The sequence below is a fragment of the Carlito syrichta genome, unplaced genomic scaffold (assembly GCF_000164805.1).
Source record: "Carlito syrichta isolate Samal-C Ts95f unplaced genomic scaffold, Tarsius_syrichta-2.0.1 Scaffold312429, whole genome shotgun sequence".
In the NCBI taxonomy this organism is placed as follows: domain Eukaryota; kingdom Metazoa; phylum Chordata; class Mammalia; order Primates; family Tarsiidae; genus Carlito; species Carlito syrichta.
In genome coordinates this window covers 139,801-160,776 of record NW_007256525.1, presented here as the reverse complement: position 1 = coordinate 160,776, position 20,976 = coordinate 139,801, and the positions used below count along the sequence as shown (strand labels likewise).

At 34.7% G+C, this 20,976-nt stretch overlaps 1 protein-coding gene across 2 annotated transcripts in view; it reads right to left on the bottom strand.

The window, feature by feature from the left end:
* Nucleotides 1-1,788: 1,788 nt before the first annotated feature.
* Nucleotides 1,789-20,976, bottom strand: part of GABRG2 (gamma-aminobutyric acid type A receptor gamma2 subunit) — a 110,743-nt gene continuing 91,555 nt past the window's right edge. The window contains exons 7-10 of one of the 2 annotated variants that reach the window (XM_008069905.2): nucleotides 14,377-14,529; nucleotides 8,121-8,326; nucleotides 5,608-5,631; nucleotides 1,789-4,227 (exon numbers count right to left, since the gene is read on the bottom strand). In XM_008069905.2, coding sequence (XP_008068096.1) covers nucleotides 3,952-4,227; nucleotides 5,608-5,631; nucleotides 8,121-8,326; nucleotides 14,377-14,529 — 659 coding nt within the window. In that variant the 3' untranslated portion in view covers nucleotides 1,789-3,951. The remainder of the gene's footprint in view (nucleotides 4,228-5,607; nucleotides 5,632-8,120; nucleotides 8,327-14,376; nucleotides 14,530-20,976) is intronic. The other variant, XM_008069906.2, reaches the window with a different exon arrangement.

Sequence of the window (20,976 nt, the reverse complement as noted above, 5' to 3'; positions counted from 1 at the left end):
TTTTTCTACACAAACAGTAATTAGAAGAAACATTTTTAAAATCCCAAATATGGCAAAGAAAGTTGCAACTGGGTTTTGTAATTGGTTTACAATAGCTAACCTTGGAAATAATTATAATAGATCACTTCCCACCACTTTGCTGAAATAGTAAAAATAATGAGCCTGCAGATACCACCCATGGGAAACTCTTCAGTTGTCTACTGACTCATACCCTGAGGAACAAAGACCAGCTCCAGATCTGAATTTTTTTTAATGATTAAGAACACATTTTTGAAACAATTCTGAAAGCAGTATGGTAATATGGAAAGTAGATTGCTCATTGTATATGGCAGGGAATAAAAGAAATGCAAAATCCATGAGCTTATCTTTCTTACTAGGTATTCAAAACTTCTGTTTCATTGCAATGAAAAGAATCAAAGTGAGGTCAAGATTCAAGAAAGAAAACATCTTCAAGTTTGGCAGTTCCTAAAGCATTAACAGAAAGATAAAGTATTCCTGAATTTTACCTGTGAATCCTGGAACACTATGAGACACAGTGGAAAAACAATGCTCAGACGACTCTCTTCAATTTGCCATTAACTAGCTGTGTGACCTTTGGCAGTTCACTAAGTATTGAAAAATATACCAGAGCTATTGGTCTAGGTCATTCTCTCATCTCCTACACATTTGACAAGAATTCATACTGACAAAGCATAGAGCTAGCAATTTTTGACATAATCCCCAAAGACCGAACCATTTGGTTAATTTAATTTGACCTTCATCATACACAAAATTCGTTGCTACTAGTCAGAATAATATTAAGACTTAAAAAAAAAAAAAAAGGATGACGCCACATGATGAAGATACACACAGTTGAAGACAATGGCATTGAGTTAGATAAAAGACAAGACCTAAGTGAAAACTATATTTTTATATGTCTAGCAGGTAAGAAATAGATGTTTAAGATGGATTCAGGAAGCTATAAGGGGCCAAGAGAATGATGGGCAGAGAAAGTTTAAGGTACCTGTATTGTGAAGGATTAGACAACTTTATTCTTTGGACAATTTCAGAAGACTTTAAGAAAATACAGCACTTTATTTGAAGTAAGGATAATCATATCCTTATGTTCTTAAGTTTTGTGGGTGCAAAGAAGAATTCTGGGCTTTAAAAATAACTAATTTAACATGTAAGATTTTTTTCTTCAACAAAAAGACATGGATTTCCAACCTATAGTATAAAAGAAGGTTTGCAACACAAATACGTCCTAAAATTAAAATAGCATGAAGTAGAGTCACCTAAAGACATATATGACTACTGCTGGATGCTATTAGAGAGGTTAATTTGATGGGGTAGGAGGAGCATGGCAGCAATGCATAGGAGACATGGAAAGTGAGGGAGCAGGCTCTGACAATTTGTTGAGTGTCACTACACGGGTGGCATTATTATACCTAATTTATAGCTCCCCTGAAATGGAGGCTTCTAATGACCAAGTGATAATTACTGGAAACTACTGGTAAATGGTAAAGTTGAGATCCCAACTCTGGCAGCGAAGTGCACATTAAAACACACCAAAAACCTTGAGCTAGAGGAGGCTTGAACTATACTTAATAACATCTCTGCCTTCATTCTCCCCTCCACACCCCAAATGCATGCCTTAGTTCTTTCAAAATGAAAAGTATCACCATGCAAAGCACAATTACACAGTCTACAAATAAAGCTCACTGAAAGATAATTTTGGGGAGTGAGACAGGAAAGAGAGGTCACAATGGTTAAGACAAACAGTCCAATCAGGCCACTGAGATGCCACCATGGATTAGAATGCAGCATTTTTATTGTAAAAGTCCACATGTTAGGCAATTCCCTTTGTGAAAAGGTTTTCAAATACATCAACAGGGAGCAGCTCATAATTAAGAATTCGATTATATAGAATATATATATATTTATATTGCCAATATTATGCACACATTGGAAAGCTAGCTTTTAGTGTCCCCGTTACAGAGCACATTTCAAGTTAACAATAATGACATGTTTTTCACCATTGGAACTTGCCAACAACTCTCCCAAAGAGTCAACATTTAATATGTTAATGATTCAAAACAAGAAAATAATTCAATCTATTTACAATTGTTTGAGGTTATATACTAGAGCACTGATATATTAAAGGTTTGTAAAACTGGCAGCTAAATGTGTTTCAAGATTCATCCAGATGACTTGATGATGACTGTACATGATTTTATATTAACACAGCCATTTTCTCTTCTTCTCTACTCTTTTTAGATTATCTATAAATCTTTACTAGCTATGATTGAGATATAACTTAGAACAATACTTGACATAAAAAAGAATCAACAAAGAGTACTATTTTAGAAAAAATAAGAATTCAGGATGAGTGCATGAAGATGGGACTTAACTAATTATGTTTGAAGTATGGGAAGCCACTTTATTTGATTACAGTGCAGCCTAATGAGGCTACAGTTATGGGCTAAAAGTCTAGGTAAGTCTTTCCTTTTTTTCAGTTTTATTTTAATCTTCAGTACTTTTTACACAGTGCATAGACTACTACATTCTGAATGCCAGTCAGATATAAATCTTGCTTATTATTGTTATAAATTGATAAATAAAATTATGGATGGGTCAGGAATGACTCATCTCCAAACCTGGAAAATAATACACAAACTCGAATTATGCCCTAATAGAGTTATCTTTGTACACACACATAGGACATAAACATTATTTTTAAAAGAGTATGAACTTCTGCCTAAAATAAATTTTTGAAGATGAACATAAATATCTAAAGTTCTTTGGATCCTTCTGTTTATTTTTAAGAGATCAAATATCACTTGACAATGCCCATGTGAAAAGATGAGTCACTGGTTCCTGGCCAGCAAAGAGAGATTCACCAGAAGCATATGAGGCCAATTCACTTCAAACTATATTTGCTGAGCACTAAATATGTGCCAGTTACTATGCCAGGTACTGAGGACCCAAAGAAGATATGACAAAAATTCTTCCCACAAGGCACTCACAATCACTAGAAACATATCTTGAGGTGTGGAGAATAAGTTCTGTTATGATCTATCATCCTAAAGGGAAGAAAAAACAGCAGCAAGCACATACAATTACTTTATACTCTAGTCATGAAATTGGGCATATTTAGAGGTGGCAAATACTGATTATTCAATCTATATTTTAGTTAAAGTGTCATACAAAGAAAAACTAAGCTGTTTGAATCTTCATGCATGAGGGAGAAGGCAATGAAAATTCCTCCCTCCATTTCCAAACCCAAATCCTTATAATTACATTCATGATTCTTTTATAGCCCAAGGACACAGAATAAAAGACAATACTTTATAATGTTAACTTCAATCCATTTATTTTGGCTGTAAAGAGATGCATGCATTAAACTTGAAGCATTCTAAGTTATTGAAATATTTACATCATTGTACATGTGATGTGGAGGAAATATTATTCCTATCTCGGAATAAAGGGATAATAGATTTCTGATCTAGGCTTTTATATTTAATGTGAGTTGTGATTTTTCTCAAATAAGAAAGGTATTCTATTGGACCAAATTTACCACAATTTGGCTTATGTGGATATAGGGTATAGTTTGGGACCTTTTGTGTCTAATGGTATTACAAATCAAGTAAGCACACCACCATTGTAAATAGGGCTTCCACAATTTCAGTTGCCTTAACTAAAAATTATCTTGTTTGCTTTCAATGTTCTTGCTCTAATTTTACTTTGCCTTGCAGGTTTGAAACACAGCAAACATTAAAATTCAAATTACACTAACCAAAGGAGAGTTGGGCACAAACAACATAACATGATACAATTTACCAGGTTTGGACATAGAAACAAATTCAGATCATTATCAACAACATAGGGGATAATTTAAGTAGACCTAGAATGAACATCTTCTCTCTATGAGATTCAGTGAATAAGACCCATATCAATAAAACCCATACCTCTTCACAGGTAGAGGTAGGAGACCCAATAAACCAGATTGAACAAGCAGAAGGCAGTGGGGAAGAAGATCCGAGCATAGGAGTCCATTTTGGCAATGCGGATATGTATCCTCCCATGTCTCCAAGCTCCTGTTCGGCAATCTTCAAAACAGCAGAAAAAACTGGCACAGTCTTTCCCATCCAGGCACTCATAGCCGTATTCTTCATCTCTCTCTTGAAGATGTGTGGCATTGTTCATTTGAATGGTTGCTGATCTTGGGCGGATATCAATAGTGGGGGCCTGAGACAATGGTAGGGAAGGAGAGGTATCAGTTATTTAGTTATACTTGAGAAACCCTAAACTATTTTTTCACAGTCACCAATGTGATGATGAATCTGAAAATGGGTACTCAGAAAATTGCTATGGCATTATGATCTACAATGGTGAAATTGAACTTAGAAAGATAGCACACTTGCAGATTTCATATTTTGAGCTTAAGCAGTGCAGCTGAAAATAATATCATCAAGCTAATAGCTATAGCAAGATTGAACACCAAAAGAACTCAAAGTGTAAAGATTTAAATCAAACTACATGGAATCATATTCTAGTAACTATTAATGTGAAGTTGGTTACATGAAGGAATTTAATGGTGCTACATGTGAGTGAAACAGATAAATAAAAATACATCAATTCTGAAATCAAATTTTGTGTCATGCTTGGCAAATTAGAATCCCCATTACATTGTGCAAATATATTAAATGCTGTTAATAGAAAATGTTAAAACCTATATAAATATAAAAATGTCCTGATTTCCTATCACAAAGTGATGGCTTATGTTCTAAGGGAATGTGATACTTTAACATTCACCATCTATAAGCCTAAGAATGCCAGTAATGTTTACCTGCATGTGAATGTAAATTCAGAAATGAATATCACTAACAGTCAAAGTATTTTTAGCTTTTGAGAATAATCTAGTATCAATTAACTCCATGCTAATCTAATCTCTGTTATCAGGCCAATTATAAAATTGCTATAAAACTAATCGGTAAAAATAATGTTAATTTGAATAAGTTAGTTATAAGATAATATAAACACTAATCCTAATGTCCCTAAACGAGCTATCAGAATTGAACAGAAATGTCATTGCAATATCTCATGAGAGAGCCAACAGGTCTAGTGATCACTCTGGAAGGTCGGGATAGCTATGTAACTTAAAACCTCTTAAACAGAAATTTTTTTATACAACTTACAGGTGGATTTCAGATAGAGATCATAAAGTTTATAAAACAATCATTATTTTTGCATTAGGATTTACAGAGTTAAATTTTAATTTTAAAGGGGCACAAATATAGTAGATGTAGCCAGTGAAACTGGATCCCATTTTTATCTTAGAAGAGAGAATTCATTTTGCCTTTGATGCTTAAAGCCACCCTCTTTACCTATGATATCTCATAAAGCTTATAGCTTTTGAGGTTGGTATTTGATAGAAACCTGAATGAATTAGTGTAGAGTTGCTGAATCAATTCAAGAAATCTATACAACTTTATTCAACTTGAAAATGTTATTTCTAGTAAAATGCTTAAATGTCTACTCATAAAAATAAAATAAAACACCATGTAAGCGTTAATAGTTAAATTCAGCAGTTGCATGCAGTGAATTTCCATTCCAAAAACATTATACCTTGAAGGAAAACATCCGAAGAAGCTTTGGATTTGTAGACAGAAAAGAGAATTGCATTTTTTTCATAAAAAGGCAGAAATAAGAAAAGGAAAAAAGAGGGAGAGAGAGAGAGAGACAAAATAAGATAAATTAAAAATACATTTTGAAAACATAGTGCATGAAATGAACTGAAATTATAAACACAGAAGGAGAGTTCTGAGCTTGGAATAAGTCATTTGCTTAAAGTCAGAAAGTGGTATTTTGTGATTACTAGTAAAATCTTTAATAAATTAATCTACAATTATTTGACTGAAAAGACCAAGGTTGTTTAATTTTGAGGAAGCTTCTTATTGCCTGGTACCCCTACATAGAAATTCTGTGATTTTATTTTCTATTTATTTTCAAGGTCTTAATAAGTAGATCTTAACACAGTTAGCCAAAGGGCATATTAAGTGAGAAAATTAAATTTCAGCTTCTCACTCTCAGATTAGACTCTTGTTAGTTCTGATAAATCACTTAACTGACTTAAAAAGAGAAATGTGTGAAATTCTCGGGTAATTTCATTTTCTCAGTTTTCTTTTATCCTATTCTCCTCTACCATTTTTTCTTCTGCCATTTCCATGACCCTAGATTAAGGAAGTTAACTGTTTCTATCTTTGCAGCAAAATCCATTCTGCAATGATATAACTGATGTTAAGGGCCAAAGGACTTTTTCCAAAGGATTCTTCAGAATGTGCTTGGAATTCAGTCCTTATTTCCTTGTTACAGCTGGCAGTAATATACCAACAGTCAATAGAACCACCTTCTTGGGGAAGAATAAAATAGAAAGTGAAGGAAGGGGGAGTCAACGAAAAATAACACAAGAAGGAAAATAAAACAAGGATAGAAAAAAATGGAAAGGCTGAGAGAGGCAGAATAGACAGGGAAGGGAAGGGCTGCATAAAGCATAGTAAATATTTGAGAAATTAAACACAAGCATTTCTTTTTTATTAATCATCAAAAAATAATGGTGCCTCTTTTTTAAAATCTGTTGCAAACCTTACATGCAAAGGTGCCACCTGTAGTATTTCACAGGGGTTTCTGGAGATGTAGCAGAATACAGCCTAGAATCAGCTAAATTTCCTTTTTATAATTCAACCTTCAAAGTCCAAGTGCCAGATAGCTGGACACTATTATGACCCTCCTGGCCCTTAGAGGAGAAGACCAGGAAAGGCTGTAAATCCAGGAGGGTCTCCTGATTCCCTGTCTTGGAAGGAAATAGATCTAAACTTTCACAGGGGTCCCAGTGAACCAGCCACTGTATTCTGGGTAAACAGGTGGCTACATGTTCCCCTCAACATACACAATAAAAGACTGTTGCCTTAGGCATTTTCATTTGTGCCTCATTCTTTCTGTTTAAAGTTCACTGGTAAGTAGATTTCATCCTACCTGTTTCCAGATCACACATATACTGAAATCAATCAAGGTTGATAATTATATAAATCATCAACACCAACAATCACCAGCAGATAATAATGTTAAGTACTTTCTTATATAAAACACTACATATTTTTTAACTTCTATTACCACATTTATTTCTCACAGTAGCCCCATAAGACATGCATTTTTAATAATATTCATTTTGTATATCAGAAGACAAAGCCACAGGAGAATAATTAACTTGCCCAAACAATAGGTAAAACATTTGTTTTAAAAACAAAAAATACATTTTGAGAATAAAATCAATAGAAGTCTCCTGGTGGCAATTCACAAACATACACCCTCACAAACAGACATTAAATTATTTGTGTAAATGTAGTGATCCGCAAAACTTCAAAAAATTTGTGACTTCCTAGTGGAATGCCTTGGATGAAAGTTTTAATTTAGTCTGAGCATGGCGGCTCACTCCTATAATCCCAGCACTTTGGGAGGTGGAGGTGAGAAGATTGCCTGAGTTCAGGCATTCAAGACTAGTCTAGGCACCTTGGTGAGATTACATCTCTACAATAAGTTTAAAAAAATAAAAAAATTAGTTGGGCATGGTGGCACATGCCTGTGATTCCAGCTACTTTGAAGGCTGAAGCAGAAGGACCACATGAGCCCAGCAAGTTGAGAATGCTATGGCCATGAGCATACCACTGCACTCCAGTCAGGGTGACAGAGTGAGATTCTGACCAATAAAAAAAGGAAGAAAGTTTTAATTTAAAAGGATAATTCAAAAATATAGTTAGGGTGCAGGGAATCAATGAAACTTAGAAGAATAGCAACTAGAAAATGAATGCATTTCTCAATAATGGTGTTAATACCTACAAAATGAAGAAAGCAGGTAATTACATTTGCATAAAAGTGTGACATAAAAAATCAGATTTCTCTCATGTGACCAGTGACCATAAAGGAGTACTATGGCCTGGCCAAACTCACACATCCTGTTTTCATCTTGAAGCCCAAGCTGCTGAACCTTAGTTTGCAGACAGACTAATCAAACCACACTTAACCAAAACCAGTAGTATTTCTGAATAAAAATCTCAGAGATCCCAGTGGGAAATAATACATACAGGGTTTTTCTTCTTTTTATCTTTGTCCTTGCTTGGTTTCCGGTTGCTGACAAAATAATGCAAGGTGCCATACTCCACCAAAGCAGAGAAGACAAAGATGAAGCAAACAGATACAAAGAGATCCATTGCTGTGACATAGGAGACCTTGGGGAGCGATTTCCGGGCAATGGTGCTGAGGGTGGTCATTGTCAGGACAGTAGTGATACCTGAAGAGAGGTAGAAGACAGGTCATATGATTGCACCAGTAAGTTTTGTCACCGAGTTACTATTGAGACCACACTTGTTTTGTGACTCCCGATAGGCAGTTTCAGCAATGGGAAGAGAAGCATAACTAGATTTAATTCTGTCCACAAATATTTCTATTCTATCTGTTATGTATCAGTTACCATGACAAGAGCTGAATATATAGTGGAAAATAGAATAGTTTTGGTCCTGACTATTATTTACCTTATATTTTAATGAGGGATACACACTATGAATAACTAGTGTGTTTTAAATTACAATTTGTGCCATGGAGAATAGCACAGATGTTTAGAACCTAGTTAGATGGAATGCTCAGGATTGGTCTCTTAGAGGAGATGATGTTTAATGTGAAGTTTAGCATATAAAAAGTAACCAACTTTTTGACTATTAATAAATAAATGGAAGGTTCTGAGAGAAAGAAACGTCTGTTTTTAAAATCTTAGAATGCCTGCATCTGGGGAGGGGTAGGGGTTCAAGATGATTTTGGTGAATAGAAGTTATATCAATCAGTACATGAAAGGAGGTTTACATTTTATTCAAAGTGCAAGAAGAAAGCATTCAAAAGTGTTTAACAGAAGAGGTGAATTGTGTGTAAATGACAAGTTCTGATTCCTGAATTAGCTTAGAATAGCATAATAACTAATATTTGACGATAATTTCTTTGTGCCGGGCACAATGATAAACACTTTATATTTTTTTTCTTTGTGTCTTCACAATAGATATTTTTATCCCGATAACTTTTTTTAGATTAGAAAATATAGTTTATTTAGAAAGTAAATTAGAGCAAGAGAGAAAGAGGTGATTCACCTTCCCAAGGTAGGGGAGGGGATCAAAGCTTAAGAAAATATGGCCTGGCCATAGCTCAAAGAGTGCATGGCCACACCATAGCTTAGCAAGGCAATGGCAGTCATTCTGGTGTTACAGATAAGGAAAATGAGGCTAAAGGACCAGCACCATATCCAACAGTTCTTAAGGTAGCAGTAGAAGGAAATGAATGCAGAAATTAAATATCTGATTTCAAAGCTCTTCTTTTACACATTGCGCAAAGATACTCAGGCAAACTTGCCCTCGTCAATGGCTATTTAGTGACAGGGAAGAAAGTCAAGATGTTCAATATCCATCAACCAGAGAATGATCAAGGGCTTTTCTAGTATAAAACCTGTGTTATCTATAACGAAGGCAGCATGCATTCAGTCTTCAAGTAGGTTCTAGATATTGCTGTAAGAACACAAGCCCTCTTAACAACATGGGCCTCAGTTTTTTCATCTTTTGGACTCTTTGATGGCCCACACATCCTATCATTCTAGAATTCTAATTCAGCATTTTTTATCAAGATTGAAAGCATCTTTGTGTACTCCAAAAGTGGCAACTCCTTGACTTTACCATCTATAAGTTTGAGACTTAGGTTTCTCGGGGGGGGGAGAACGTAAAGTTTCTATCATTTAATGATGTACAATTATGACTATTACTGTTGATCAAGAGACTTCCAGGAGACAATTAGATTTTCCTTTCTCAAATGGAAGATCTAGGGAAACTCAAAAGGTATCAGGTACTGAGACTTGGGGGGAAAGGAGGAAGGAAGCTACAAAGAAGAGTAGTAGTATCAGGTGCATGTAGGAAGAAATAAAATATTTTATTCTCAAAGATATGGGTTACTGGTATAATATTCTGAGAAGATGACTGAGAGGAACCAACACTCTTGAAGAAGGGCTAAGAAAAGATAAAAATTGGCATCTTTCTTCCCAATTTCTCAAGTATTTATTTATCTGAAACGTTTTTTAATAGTTTACCTATACTCCCAAGAGTGATGTGGTTCTCTTAGGTCATTTAATGGTAGCTTAATAGCAAAGTTTCTTAAGTACATGTGTTTTGAAATTCTAGAGAATAGAAAGACTAGTATTAGTTGAGCTTATTTTATGGGAAAGAGTAGCCTTTAGTAGATGAAAGGGGTGATCAGGGAACTCTAGTTATAAATGCCATAACCCTTTTATTATACTATTACTGATTGTCATAATCTATCTCCCTTTATAATCTCTATACTCTGTGAAAATAGACATCTGTCTTGATAATTTTATAACCCCACAATTGTGCATAGAGCTGGGACTCCATAAAGTTTTGTTGAATGAATGTCGGAAAAAATGATTCAATGAATACTGCGTACATGAAATATAAAAGAGGCTCAACATACATTTCAGAATAGGAATCCATATTTATGACTTGTGGGAGAAAGTTTTAATTACAAATAACAGTAGCTAGTATTTATTGACCTTTTCCTTTGACCAGGTACTATGTCAAGCATTTTTTGCATGTTTTCCCAAAACATTCTCACAAAGATTCTATGATGTAACTACTGATACTTTTTTTTTTGAGGTGAAAAATACTGGACACAGGAGGAACAAATATTGTCTAAGCTAGTAAGTGGTAGAGCTGAGATACACTCCTAGGCAGCTTGACTTCAAATGTTTGCCCTAAGACACATTGTTTTAGTTCCATAAATATATGAATAATATGCAGCATGAAGCACCAGATAGTTGGCAGTTATTGTAGATTCATGATTGGAGAAGTGATATGGGTCCGGGGTCTTCTGTGTTGTCATGGTGGAACCATAGGAAGGTTTAAACTCCTCAACTGCAAGCTTAGGGTTGAAGTAGTGATAATGGGGAACATCATAAGTCTCGTGAATTTTAAGTTAAATAATGTATATGGAGTGGCCAATACCGAGTAAAATCCTAATAAATGTAAGGTACTAGTACCATTTATTTTAGAGAAGAGAGATTTACTTCTTAGACTGTTTACGCATTAACTCATGTAGAATTTATTGATTGCACCTAATCACAGTTGATATTTTTGAAGAGAACTGACAACCCAAATTGGCACCATGGTCTTCATTTTTTAATCAGGTCTGAGGCCACACTTGACCTATGACAAGTGAAAATGTCAGTGTTTATGGTAGATACCATAGATTCGTTCATTTTTAAAATATGGTATGAGATAATTTAGGAAAAAAAATTCTGACATGTAAGCTAAACACTGATCTAAACATTTGGGAAAATGTTCTTTTGACACCATGAAAGATTATCACGGTCATGGAAAAGTGAAATCTTAAAAAATTATTTCATGATATATCCAGGGTTCTGCCGGAACCACAGGGAAGAGAACTGTTATGATATTAAGAATGAGAATTAGAGAAGTGGTAATTTCAACTGACTCACCAACCAACAATAAGATAGCTGGATGTGGTTTTTAAATCCAGTTTCATCAAGTATAGAAATTAGATTTATCTTATCTGATATAGATTTAAAAAATGCGTAGTTTTTACCACTTTTTCCAGTCTTGGCTTGGAGTAAGCTCTTCAAGGGTGTTTCCTCACCTCAAGTCAGTTGAGTAGAAAATACCAAGTGGAAATTTTATGGTTTCATACATTGGCACGATATCAGGAATAAGCCTCACTAGTTACCACCTGGGTACTAAACTACATTCAAGTCTTATAAGCGCCAAGATATAGTTCTTCATTCTCTGGCGACCAGTGCTCAGAAAACAGCCAGAATATCTGAGCCATGTGGGTCTACTTATCTCACTCATCAAACAGCTTGTCTCTCACCGTTCTATGGAAAGAAACAAAATCTGCAGGTGTTTAAGGTCATCCCATTTAACCCTTGATTGTAAACATTGGAAACAGCGATAGAGATTCAGTAACAGCTAGAGCAGTATTCTAAAAGGTGACTGCACATTAGAATCACCTGGGGATTATTTGTTTAAAATCCTAACACTTAGGCCATGGTCTAAACAAATTAAATAAGCATCTCTTGGGGTTAGGCTAAGGCAGTTGAGCTTTTAAAAGTCCCCTAGTGATATAAATGTGCAATTAAATTTAAGATGCAATGATGTAGAAAAGTAATTGAGACAGCAAAGTTAAAACAGAGAAACTTGCTCAGCTCAGCTTCTTCTCTGTACCCAGAGCTGGTCTTCAACAAGACCTCCACCCAGAGAAAACTTATGTCCCATTTGTCAAGGTGCAGATTCACTGCCTCCTTATAGTGTGTGATCTTGTGTAAGTCATTTAAACTTGCAGCACCTCTACTTCCTTAGCTCAGCTCTAAAAAAAGTGATAATAATCATGACTACAACAATTTCTCCATGCATTGTCATGAAGAATACAAAAACTGTAGAAACCATACCAACCATGCCTGACATTATAAATGATCAACAAATAGAAGTACCTACTGCTATTTGTTCCAGGGTATTTCCCTCATTCTTTGACTCACTCACCTTGATTCTTTCTCCCACATGGTCTATCGCCAATGAACACTCATTTAATGAGTGTTTGAAATGAACCACTGAAGTGGTTATAAGAAAGATTTTGCCTTGGCTTCAAGAAGAGAGATTGATTTGGAATATTTTCCTTAAAATATTTTTGGGAAGAATATGGATTGGAATACATTAATGCATTTGGCTCATCCATTCATAAGTACACACATTAATTGAATAATCATTGAGGTATCAGCTATGTGCCAGGTACTGCACTGGAGATGAAAAAGACTGACGTTGTGATGAGAGAAAGACATATAAGCATGTAATAGAATATATCCTACTTACAGTGACTAGTAATAGTTCTAAAGTAATAGACTCAATGTATATTTTGGGTTTATTTCAATATGGAGCATTAGACAAGATATTTTAATTGTTGAAAAGGACTTGTAACACAAAGTACTGCATATAACAGGAAAAATTAAAATAACTTCATTCTGAAACAGATGGGAAACTAAATTAGGTTTGGAAGAGGACAGATATGCAAATGTTGTCTTTTTTCCCTCAGTAATCACTTCTGCCCTCAGTTTAATAATCTAGTACAGATCATTTTGTCAGAAAATGACTATAGTAGCTGACATTTCTGAGGCATTACTCTATGCTTTGATACCTTATTTAACCCTAATAGAACTCCACAAGTTAGGTTCACAAAATGATACATGTTTTACATAAGAGGAGATTGAATTTTAGTGAAATTAAAGGATATTCCAAGGTCATGTCCTATAATGTAACTTCAAGTCCAGCTGTATTTGTTGGACTTCACAATTCAAGTTCTTAACAATGACATACTGCCTTCCTAGACAGAGAGTTAGCAAGGGATATGGTTCTAGGTATCACACAGCTGATGAAGTATTGTGGATTTATAATTCGTCTTTCACTAGCTTTATTTTTAATTAAGTCTTTAAGGAATTTTATCTGTGGCTTTGTTTTAGTCTATGTGAGACTTCTTTCTTATGTGAAGAAAGCAATGTGAGAATCCAAGAAAGCTGTCACTATTTATAATAGATTGAGAAAACTGCAAATAATCTTAAAAGTGGCTTTCCCCCTAAAATATTTTACAAACTATAGGAACCATACCAAGCATGCCTGACTTATAATGATCAGCAAATAGAAGTGAACATGTTTTCCAAAAAATAGTCATTTCAATGGCTCTTCTAAAAAGAACCATTACTTCAAATGTCATCACAATAATTACACATGCTGGAATTAGCCAGCAGCCAGTGGTGTGCTGGAAAATGTGTAACAATTGACTCTCCAGAAAATAGAAGACCATAATTTTAAATATTTTTCTATTTCCATGTTGTTAACATTTCTACCTTGGTTGATTTCAAAACTACCAATATGACATTACCCAACACAGAGTTGGGAAAGGCTAAACACAATCAGCTTGAGCAGCTTCATCATATGACTGCCAAGAGATCAAAACAAACAAACTTGTTGAAATCTAACGTGTTTTCTAAATAGTTAATTTAAATGTATTAAGGAAATTCACTAATAAAAACCTATTGAGGTAATTAAGGGAAACAAAACTAGAAAACTTTGAGCACTGTTTGAAAAAATGTTAGCTTCCTTTAAAATGAAACAAATGGTATTAATATGTAATTACTAGCTAAATTTTAAGCAACTTTACTTAGAAAGATAAATAAAGATTACTTGTATTGGGTACTTATCTTGGGACACTACAACACAAACAAATGCATCTCACCTAAAGATGTTCTGGCTGGAACAGCATCCTTATTAATCCAGAAAGACACCCAGGATAGGACGACAATGAGTGTGCAGGGGATATAGGTCTGGATGGTGAAGTACCCCATTCTTCTGCTCAGATCAAAGTAGACAGACATGACCACATAATCTCCTGGAACAGAACAAAGACAACACCATTCAACTGTCATGTACACATATCTAAATTAAGAGTTATATACAAGGAATTTGTTGGAAACTATTTTTTACCCTTCTGGATCAGAACAAAACCTAAACACAACCTGAGCTGAATACTGATTCTTTTAGAAGCAATGTGACTATTAGAAGAAAATATTTTTTTACCATGTTGATCATTTTCTCTCTCAGATAGATGATTTTTGACTTTTCTTTCCACTTGATCTGCACAATATATATATATATGTTTGCTGAGGAGGGCAAGGAAGAGCATTACTACACTATGCCTATCTTGCTTACAATCCACTCTAAGTTTTTTGTTAATTTTAAATTAATTTTGCTCATTTTCATTTAATTTTTTTCATTTTTCTTAAATTTTATACATATAAACCAGAGAGGAATTTCCTGGTGCTTGACACAAATAAATATTTTGCTCATGGCTTATAACTACATTTTTATGATGAGACTTTTTTATATCCTAATTGAATCACATGTTTTTCCTTTATAGCAGGTACTTTAAATTATAAGTGTCCAATATTTGTGTTGTGGTTTTTGTGATATCTGTCTCCCTAATTGGACATTATCTGCATGAGTCCACAGAGTGTCAATTTTAGGCCACTGTTGCACAACCAGTACTTTTTAATCCTGCTTGACTGTAAATAGGCATTTGGTAACATTTGGAGAATGAATAAACAAATGAAATTCTGACTTTATAAACTTTACTCATAAAAGAAAATAAACTAAAAACCAGGAAGGCATGTTATAGAATATTTGAGTTAAAAATGACATAAATAATCCAGAGACTATACTAACAAAAAGTACTAAAGAAATCAAAGAATAACCATTAAATGTTTTATATAAATGTTTTAGGGTGACACAAATTGAAATATTTGGTTTTTAAAAATCATGATACATAAGTTGCTTTTGAATTCCATGTTCATTTTGTATCATTTGAAGTGGAAGCATTCAATTTTTAAAACTAAAAAATAGGCCTGGCTTGGTGGCTCAGTCTGTAATCCTAGCACTTTCAGAGGATGAGGTGAGTGGATTGCCTAAGCCCACAGGTTCAAGACCAGCCCAGTCAACTTGGTGAGACCTCATCTCTACAATAAATAAATTAAAAAAAAAATTAGTCGTGCATGGTAGCTCATGCCTATACTTCTGGCTACTTGGATGACTAAGGCAGATGGATTACCAGAGCTCAGTAGGTCCATGCTGGAGTGGTTGTGAGCATGCCACTGCACTCCAGCCTGGGTGATAGAATGACACCCCAACTCAAAAAAAATTAAAATCAAAATTATATTAAATTTAAAAATATACTGCAAGGACACATCCCAGTTACTATATCTTTATGTTTTCTTTATACAGGCATCAGTTTTAAAAACTATATCTACACAATCAATGTTAGGCAAATAAATGAGACTTTTCAAATGTTGCTTCTTTTTTCATTATTAAATTATATTTTGTCCTAAAGGGCATAAATAATTGAATCCAAATCATATGTTTTAGCTTAATTATTTGGCTTTGTGCCTGTGTTTCTCTACTCTCATGGCTAATTTAATCTGATTTGAAAATAAGGTGCCTTAGAAACCTCATGCAGAGAAGAATGATTTAGCAGGACAAGTTATTATTACTCAGTCCAGTTTTTTTCTTTCCCACTCTTAAGCTTCACCCACACCTTCAAACTGTTGAGACAGAAAACCCTTCATTGACTACTCTCCAAGGGAGTAGAAACTCTCCTCTAACTTTGCAATGTTTCCTAAGTGGTGTTTTGAATACCTCCCCCACTGCCAAGTGTAGATAGGCACACTATTGCTGGGCTAAGTTAGGCCTGGTTGAGGCAGTGATAAAGATCTAGTACTGACTAGAGAACTTAGCTTCCCATGGAAGAGACATCAGTTCTATCCCAGAAATCAATGAATAGAAATTATTTAGCAATTATGCCTGAAGACTTGAAGGTAGACATTTTTTCCCAATGATAATAGAATTTAGTTAATTCCCAGAGTTTATACTTCTCTGTGCTAATCTACTGAACATGAGCTATTTAAAGTCAAAGCATTTCATAAATTAGCTTGGTCTCTGGTTTTGCCCTAATTTAGAATATAATAGACATAAGCTACGATTGAAGAATAAAAAGATTTAATTTAAGATGACCTCCATTTACAACCTTCTTTTTCTTTCTCATTTCTTTGATCAGAATACTAAAGGCAAATGCAAGCTCTCTTATTCTAAATAGGAAAAGCAAAGTAATATAGAAAGCTTTTCCATTTGAATAAGAATATTCAGCCTTTGAACTTTCTGCAAATTTTCAATGTGTTTAAATGAAAATTTACAAATTATAACTTTTTAAACAGAGCTAGAAAATTTTTGTAACTTCTTTTCACTTTATCATATAAGTGAATGAGAATCTGCATTTTGCCATTAATGATCTGATTATTTTAAAGGTGAACTTTAATTTTGCCCAAAGTTAACAAGATAATTATCTCAATTCAATTTGCCACTTCCCTTTAGGTCAGGGTCTAAACTTCTATGGTCCACTTATCTATCAATTCCTATTATAAGCTAATAGCTTCTAAGCATCTTTCATCTTTGCCAGCACATTTAAAACTTCTCTAACAGTGGATTATGGATTCAAACAGGAGAACAAGCCATTTAGAAGCAAGCAGCTTCACAGTGACAGCCTGATGCCTGTCATATCTCCAAGGCCACATCATTTTTTGTATTCTTAAAAACTCTTGGACTGAAAAGCCTATAAAATCAAATCCCCTTAAAGTGCTGCATCAGTGATTCCCCCAAGTTCAAAAGGTTTAAATGCCAATAAAGTCAAAGGTGGTTATTTCAGTCACTTTGACTTTTTTTTTCTATTGATTTATCTTAACATATGATATAAAAGTCACAACATCTTGTAAATTTGTTTTATTCCTTCTTTGATCTTAAGTTAGAATGTATAGATACAGGTTATGATTGAGTACAGGAGATATGTAATGTGAAATAACATCCATTAATGTTTATATATTTATCAGAAGGATTCTTGTGTCTAGTTTTAGGAAGAGATCATCATTATATTAAAAAGATACGTGTGCTTGTTTGTTCATTGCAGCACTATTCACAATAGCAAAATCATGGAACTAATCTATGTGTCCATTAAATGATTGGATAAAGAAAATGTGGTACATATATACCATGGAATATTACACATCCATAAAAAAGAACAAAATCAGCTGGGCTCGGTGGCTCAGCCTGTAATCCCGCACCTTTGGGAGGCTGAAGTGAGTGGATTTCCTGAGCCCGTGGGTTCAAGACCTGCCTGGGCAGCAAGACCTCATCTCTACAATAAATCAAAAAAATTAGCTGGGTAGCACGGGCCTGTAGTTCCGGCTCCTTGGAAGGCTGAGGTGGAAGGATCGCCGGAGCCCAGCAGGTTTAGGCTGCGGTGGCCGGGAGCGGCCACTGCACTCCAGTCTGGGCGACAGGGAGACTCCAACTCAAAAAAAAGAACAAAATTATGTCCTTTGCAGCAACGTGAAACTGGAGAACATGATCCTAAGCAAACTGACACAGAAACAGGAGTAAACATATGTGCTCACTTGTATGTGGGAGCTAAACACCCCACAAAGATGGAAATAATAGACACTGAAGACACTAAAAGGGGAGACGCAGGGAGAGGAATTAGAGTTTAGAAGTTGTCTATTGGATACAATGCTCACTATCTGGCAAACAGGCCACCTGAAGCTCAATCTCCAGAAGTACTCAAAACGTCCATGTAACAAACATGCACTTATACCTCATGATATAAAACAAATAAATAACAACTAAACAAAAAAATTAAAAATAGTGTTGTACTCATCCTCACACTCCTTTCTGTAGTCCATTCTGTAAATCAACAGATATTTTAATCACTGCTATGCATAGAGCAGCATATTAATAATATGATAGCAAAGACATTAGTGATCTCACTACTGATTCTAAATTGTGTTAAATGAGAATCAGATTATTGTCTCTCTACAACAAAGATGGACATAGAGATGTGTTGAGACAATGCATTAGCTCTACCTTTATCATACTTTATAAACACTTGAATCTGAGGTATAATTCCATGAGTTTGATTTTGACCAAAGGCAGGCAGGGGAACTAATTGGCTAAATTTTCATTCAGGAAACCTGTTTCCTGAAATTAGATCTGAATCTCATTCTAATATGCAAAAAAAATTTAAGATTGTCCGAAGATCCAAATTTATGAACAAATATAAATGCTACACAAGAAAAAATATAGAATATCTTTATAATCTTAATGTGAAAAAGGCTTCGCCAAGCATAACATAAAACATAAAAGGAATAAAATAAAAATAGTTCAGATATACAGTGTAAAACTTAGAACTTCTGTATTTTAAAGAATGAGATAAGTAGTTTTAAATGGCAATATACCACAGGAATAGAATATTTCCAAAATAAATAAGAAATCAAAGGCTATTATCACAGATGCATAAAAAAGTCCGTCATTGAAGAGATCAAGAAAAGAAAGTTAAATTTTTAATTAGCTAAAAAAGAACAAATTTATGTATATTAAATATATGAAAAGATTTCAGCAGGGAAGAGTGAGATGAAAAGTAAAATAATTATTTCATTTCTAGCTTATCAGTTTGGGAAAATAGTAACTCATTGGTAATGTTCAGTGCTTACAAGATGGAGACGTAGAGCAGAGCTACACACTTTTAGTTTGGTACACATGGATGTCAACTTTTTGGCAGGTGATGGAGAAGTATATAAAACTATCTCATTTTTCAATTTCTGGGATAAACAATGCAGAAAAAAATTGGTTTTTAAATATTGCTTTTTCAATTGGCACGAAGATTTCCTCAAGGTTTACTGTGTGCCCAGAAGTGTAAGCAGAATACTCAATCATTGGGCAGAATTCAAGTCCATGAGCTGAAGGAACCTAGAACATTGTTGGGAGAAAAGATTTCCAAATAAATCAGTCGCTAAGTTTCTATATGTGTTACTCCCAAGTAGTTTCTGCATCCATCACCTGCCTGCAATTCCCAGTGGCGGCCTAGTCTCTCATTAACTATTCTGGAATACATTCAACATTCTCCCAACATCTAGGACCTGTGAGATCACAAAAAGGGAGAAAATATACAGCTAAGCTGTAGCCTTTGCCACCAAGGTATCCTTAGGCTAAGAAAGACATATCAATATGTAATCATTACACAATGGCACAAAGACTCTAATATAAACATACATGCTAATTTATTTTACACACCATGATTCGTTAAAGATTCTGGAAGGCACATTTCTGAAAATTCTGACTGTACAATTTCAGTCTTCACAAAACTTAAATATGTCCATGCTTCTCTTAAAAAAAAAAAAAAAAGTCCAGACTCCTTAGCCTGGCATAAGACTGTTTATAAACTGAATTTAACCTAGGTACTTTTTCATTATTCCCTTTTCCCTTATTCTGAGTTCTATGCAAAGTAAATTAAATATTTTTTATTTCACAATTCTATGACTTTTCTGCCTTTTTTTTTTGGAGTTGGAGTCTCACTCTGTCGCCCAGACTGGAGTGCAGTGGCCACTCCCAGCCACCTTAGCCTCGACCTGCTGGGCTCCGGTGATCCTTCCACCTCAGCCTTCCAAGTAGCCAGAATTACAGGCATGCGCTACCACGCCCGGCTGATTTTTTGATTTATTGTAGAGATGAGGTCTCGCTGCCCAGGCGGGTCTCAAGCCCGCGGGCTCAGGTAATCCACTCACCTCAGCCTCCGTACTGCCGTCAACTCTCTCCAAGTCCTAAATAATCTTTTCTCTCCTTTTTGTCATTCTGATCTTCTGACTGCCCACACTACCACTACCACCACTATTACCACACATGCATACACTTCACAGTACTTCTAAGAACTGTGGTGTCTTAAATGGTAGACATCATAAATATTATTTAAAATGAAATAAAATTTAGAAATTTTGTTTCTCAGTTACATGAGTCCCATTTCAAGTGTTCAATAGCTACATGTGGCTGGTAACTAGAGTATTGGATAGTACAGATTGTAGAACAATTCTTTCATCATGGAAAGTTCAATGCCAATGCTGGACTTAAGTATTACTTCTAGAATACATCTTTGTTCAGGTCATTCCTTTAAAGTTTCTCAGTATAAAATCCATACTGCTTAACCTGTTATTCTAGTCCATTTTGCTTTGATACCCACTAAGCCATTCCATTCTTATTGTATATCATTTACAATCTCCCCATTTTATGCTCAGCCAATCTGATTTACTTTCTTTGTCCAAGGAGATATTTATTATTTTGTCCTTTTTTGCAATATTTTGTTCCCAACTCCTGAAACATTCTCTGCTCCTCTTATCATGTCATGTAAAATGTATGTATGTGTATATATATATATATATATATATATATATATATATATATATATACA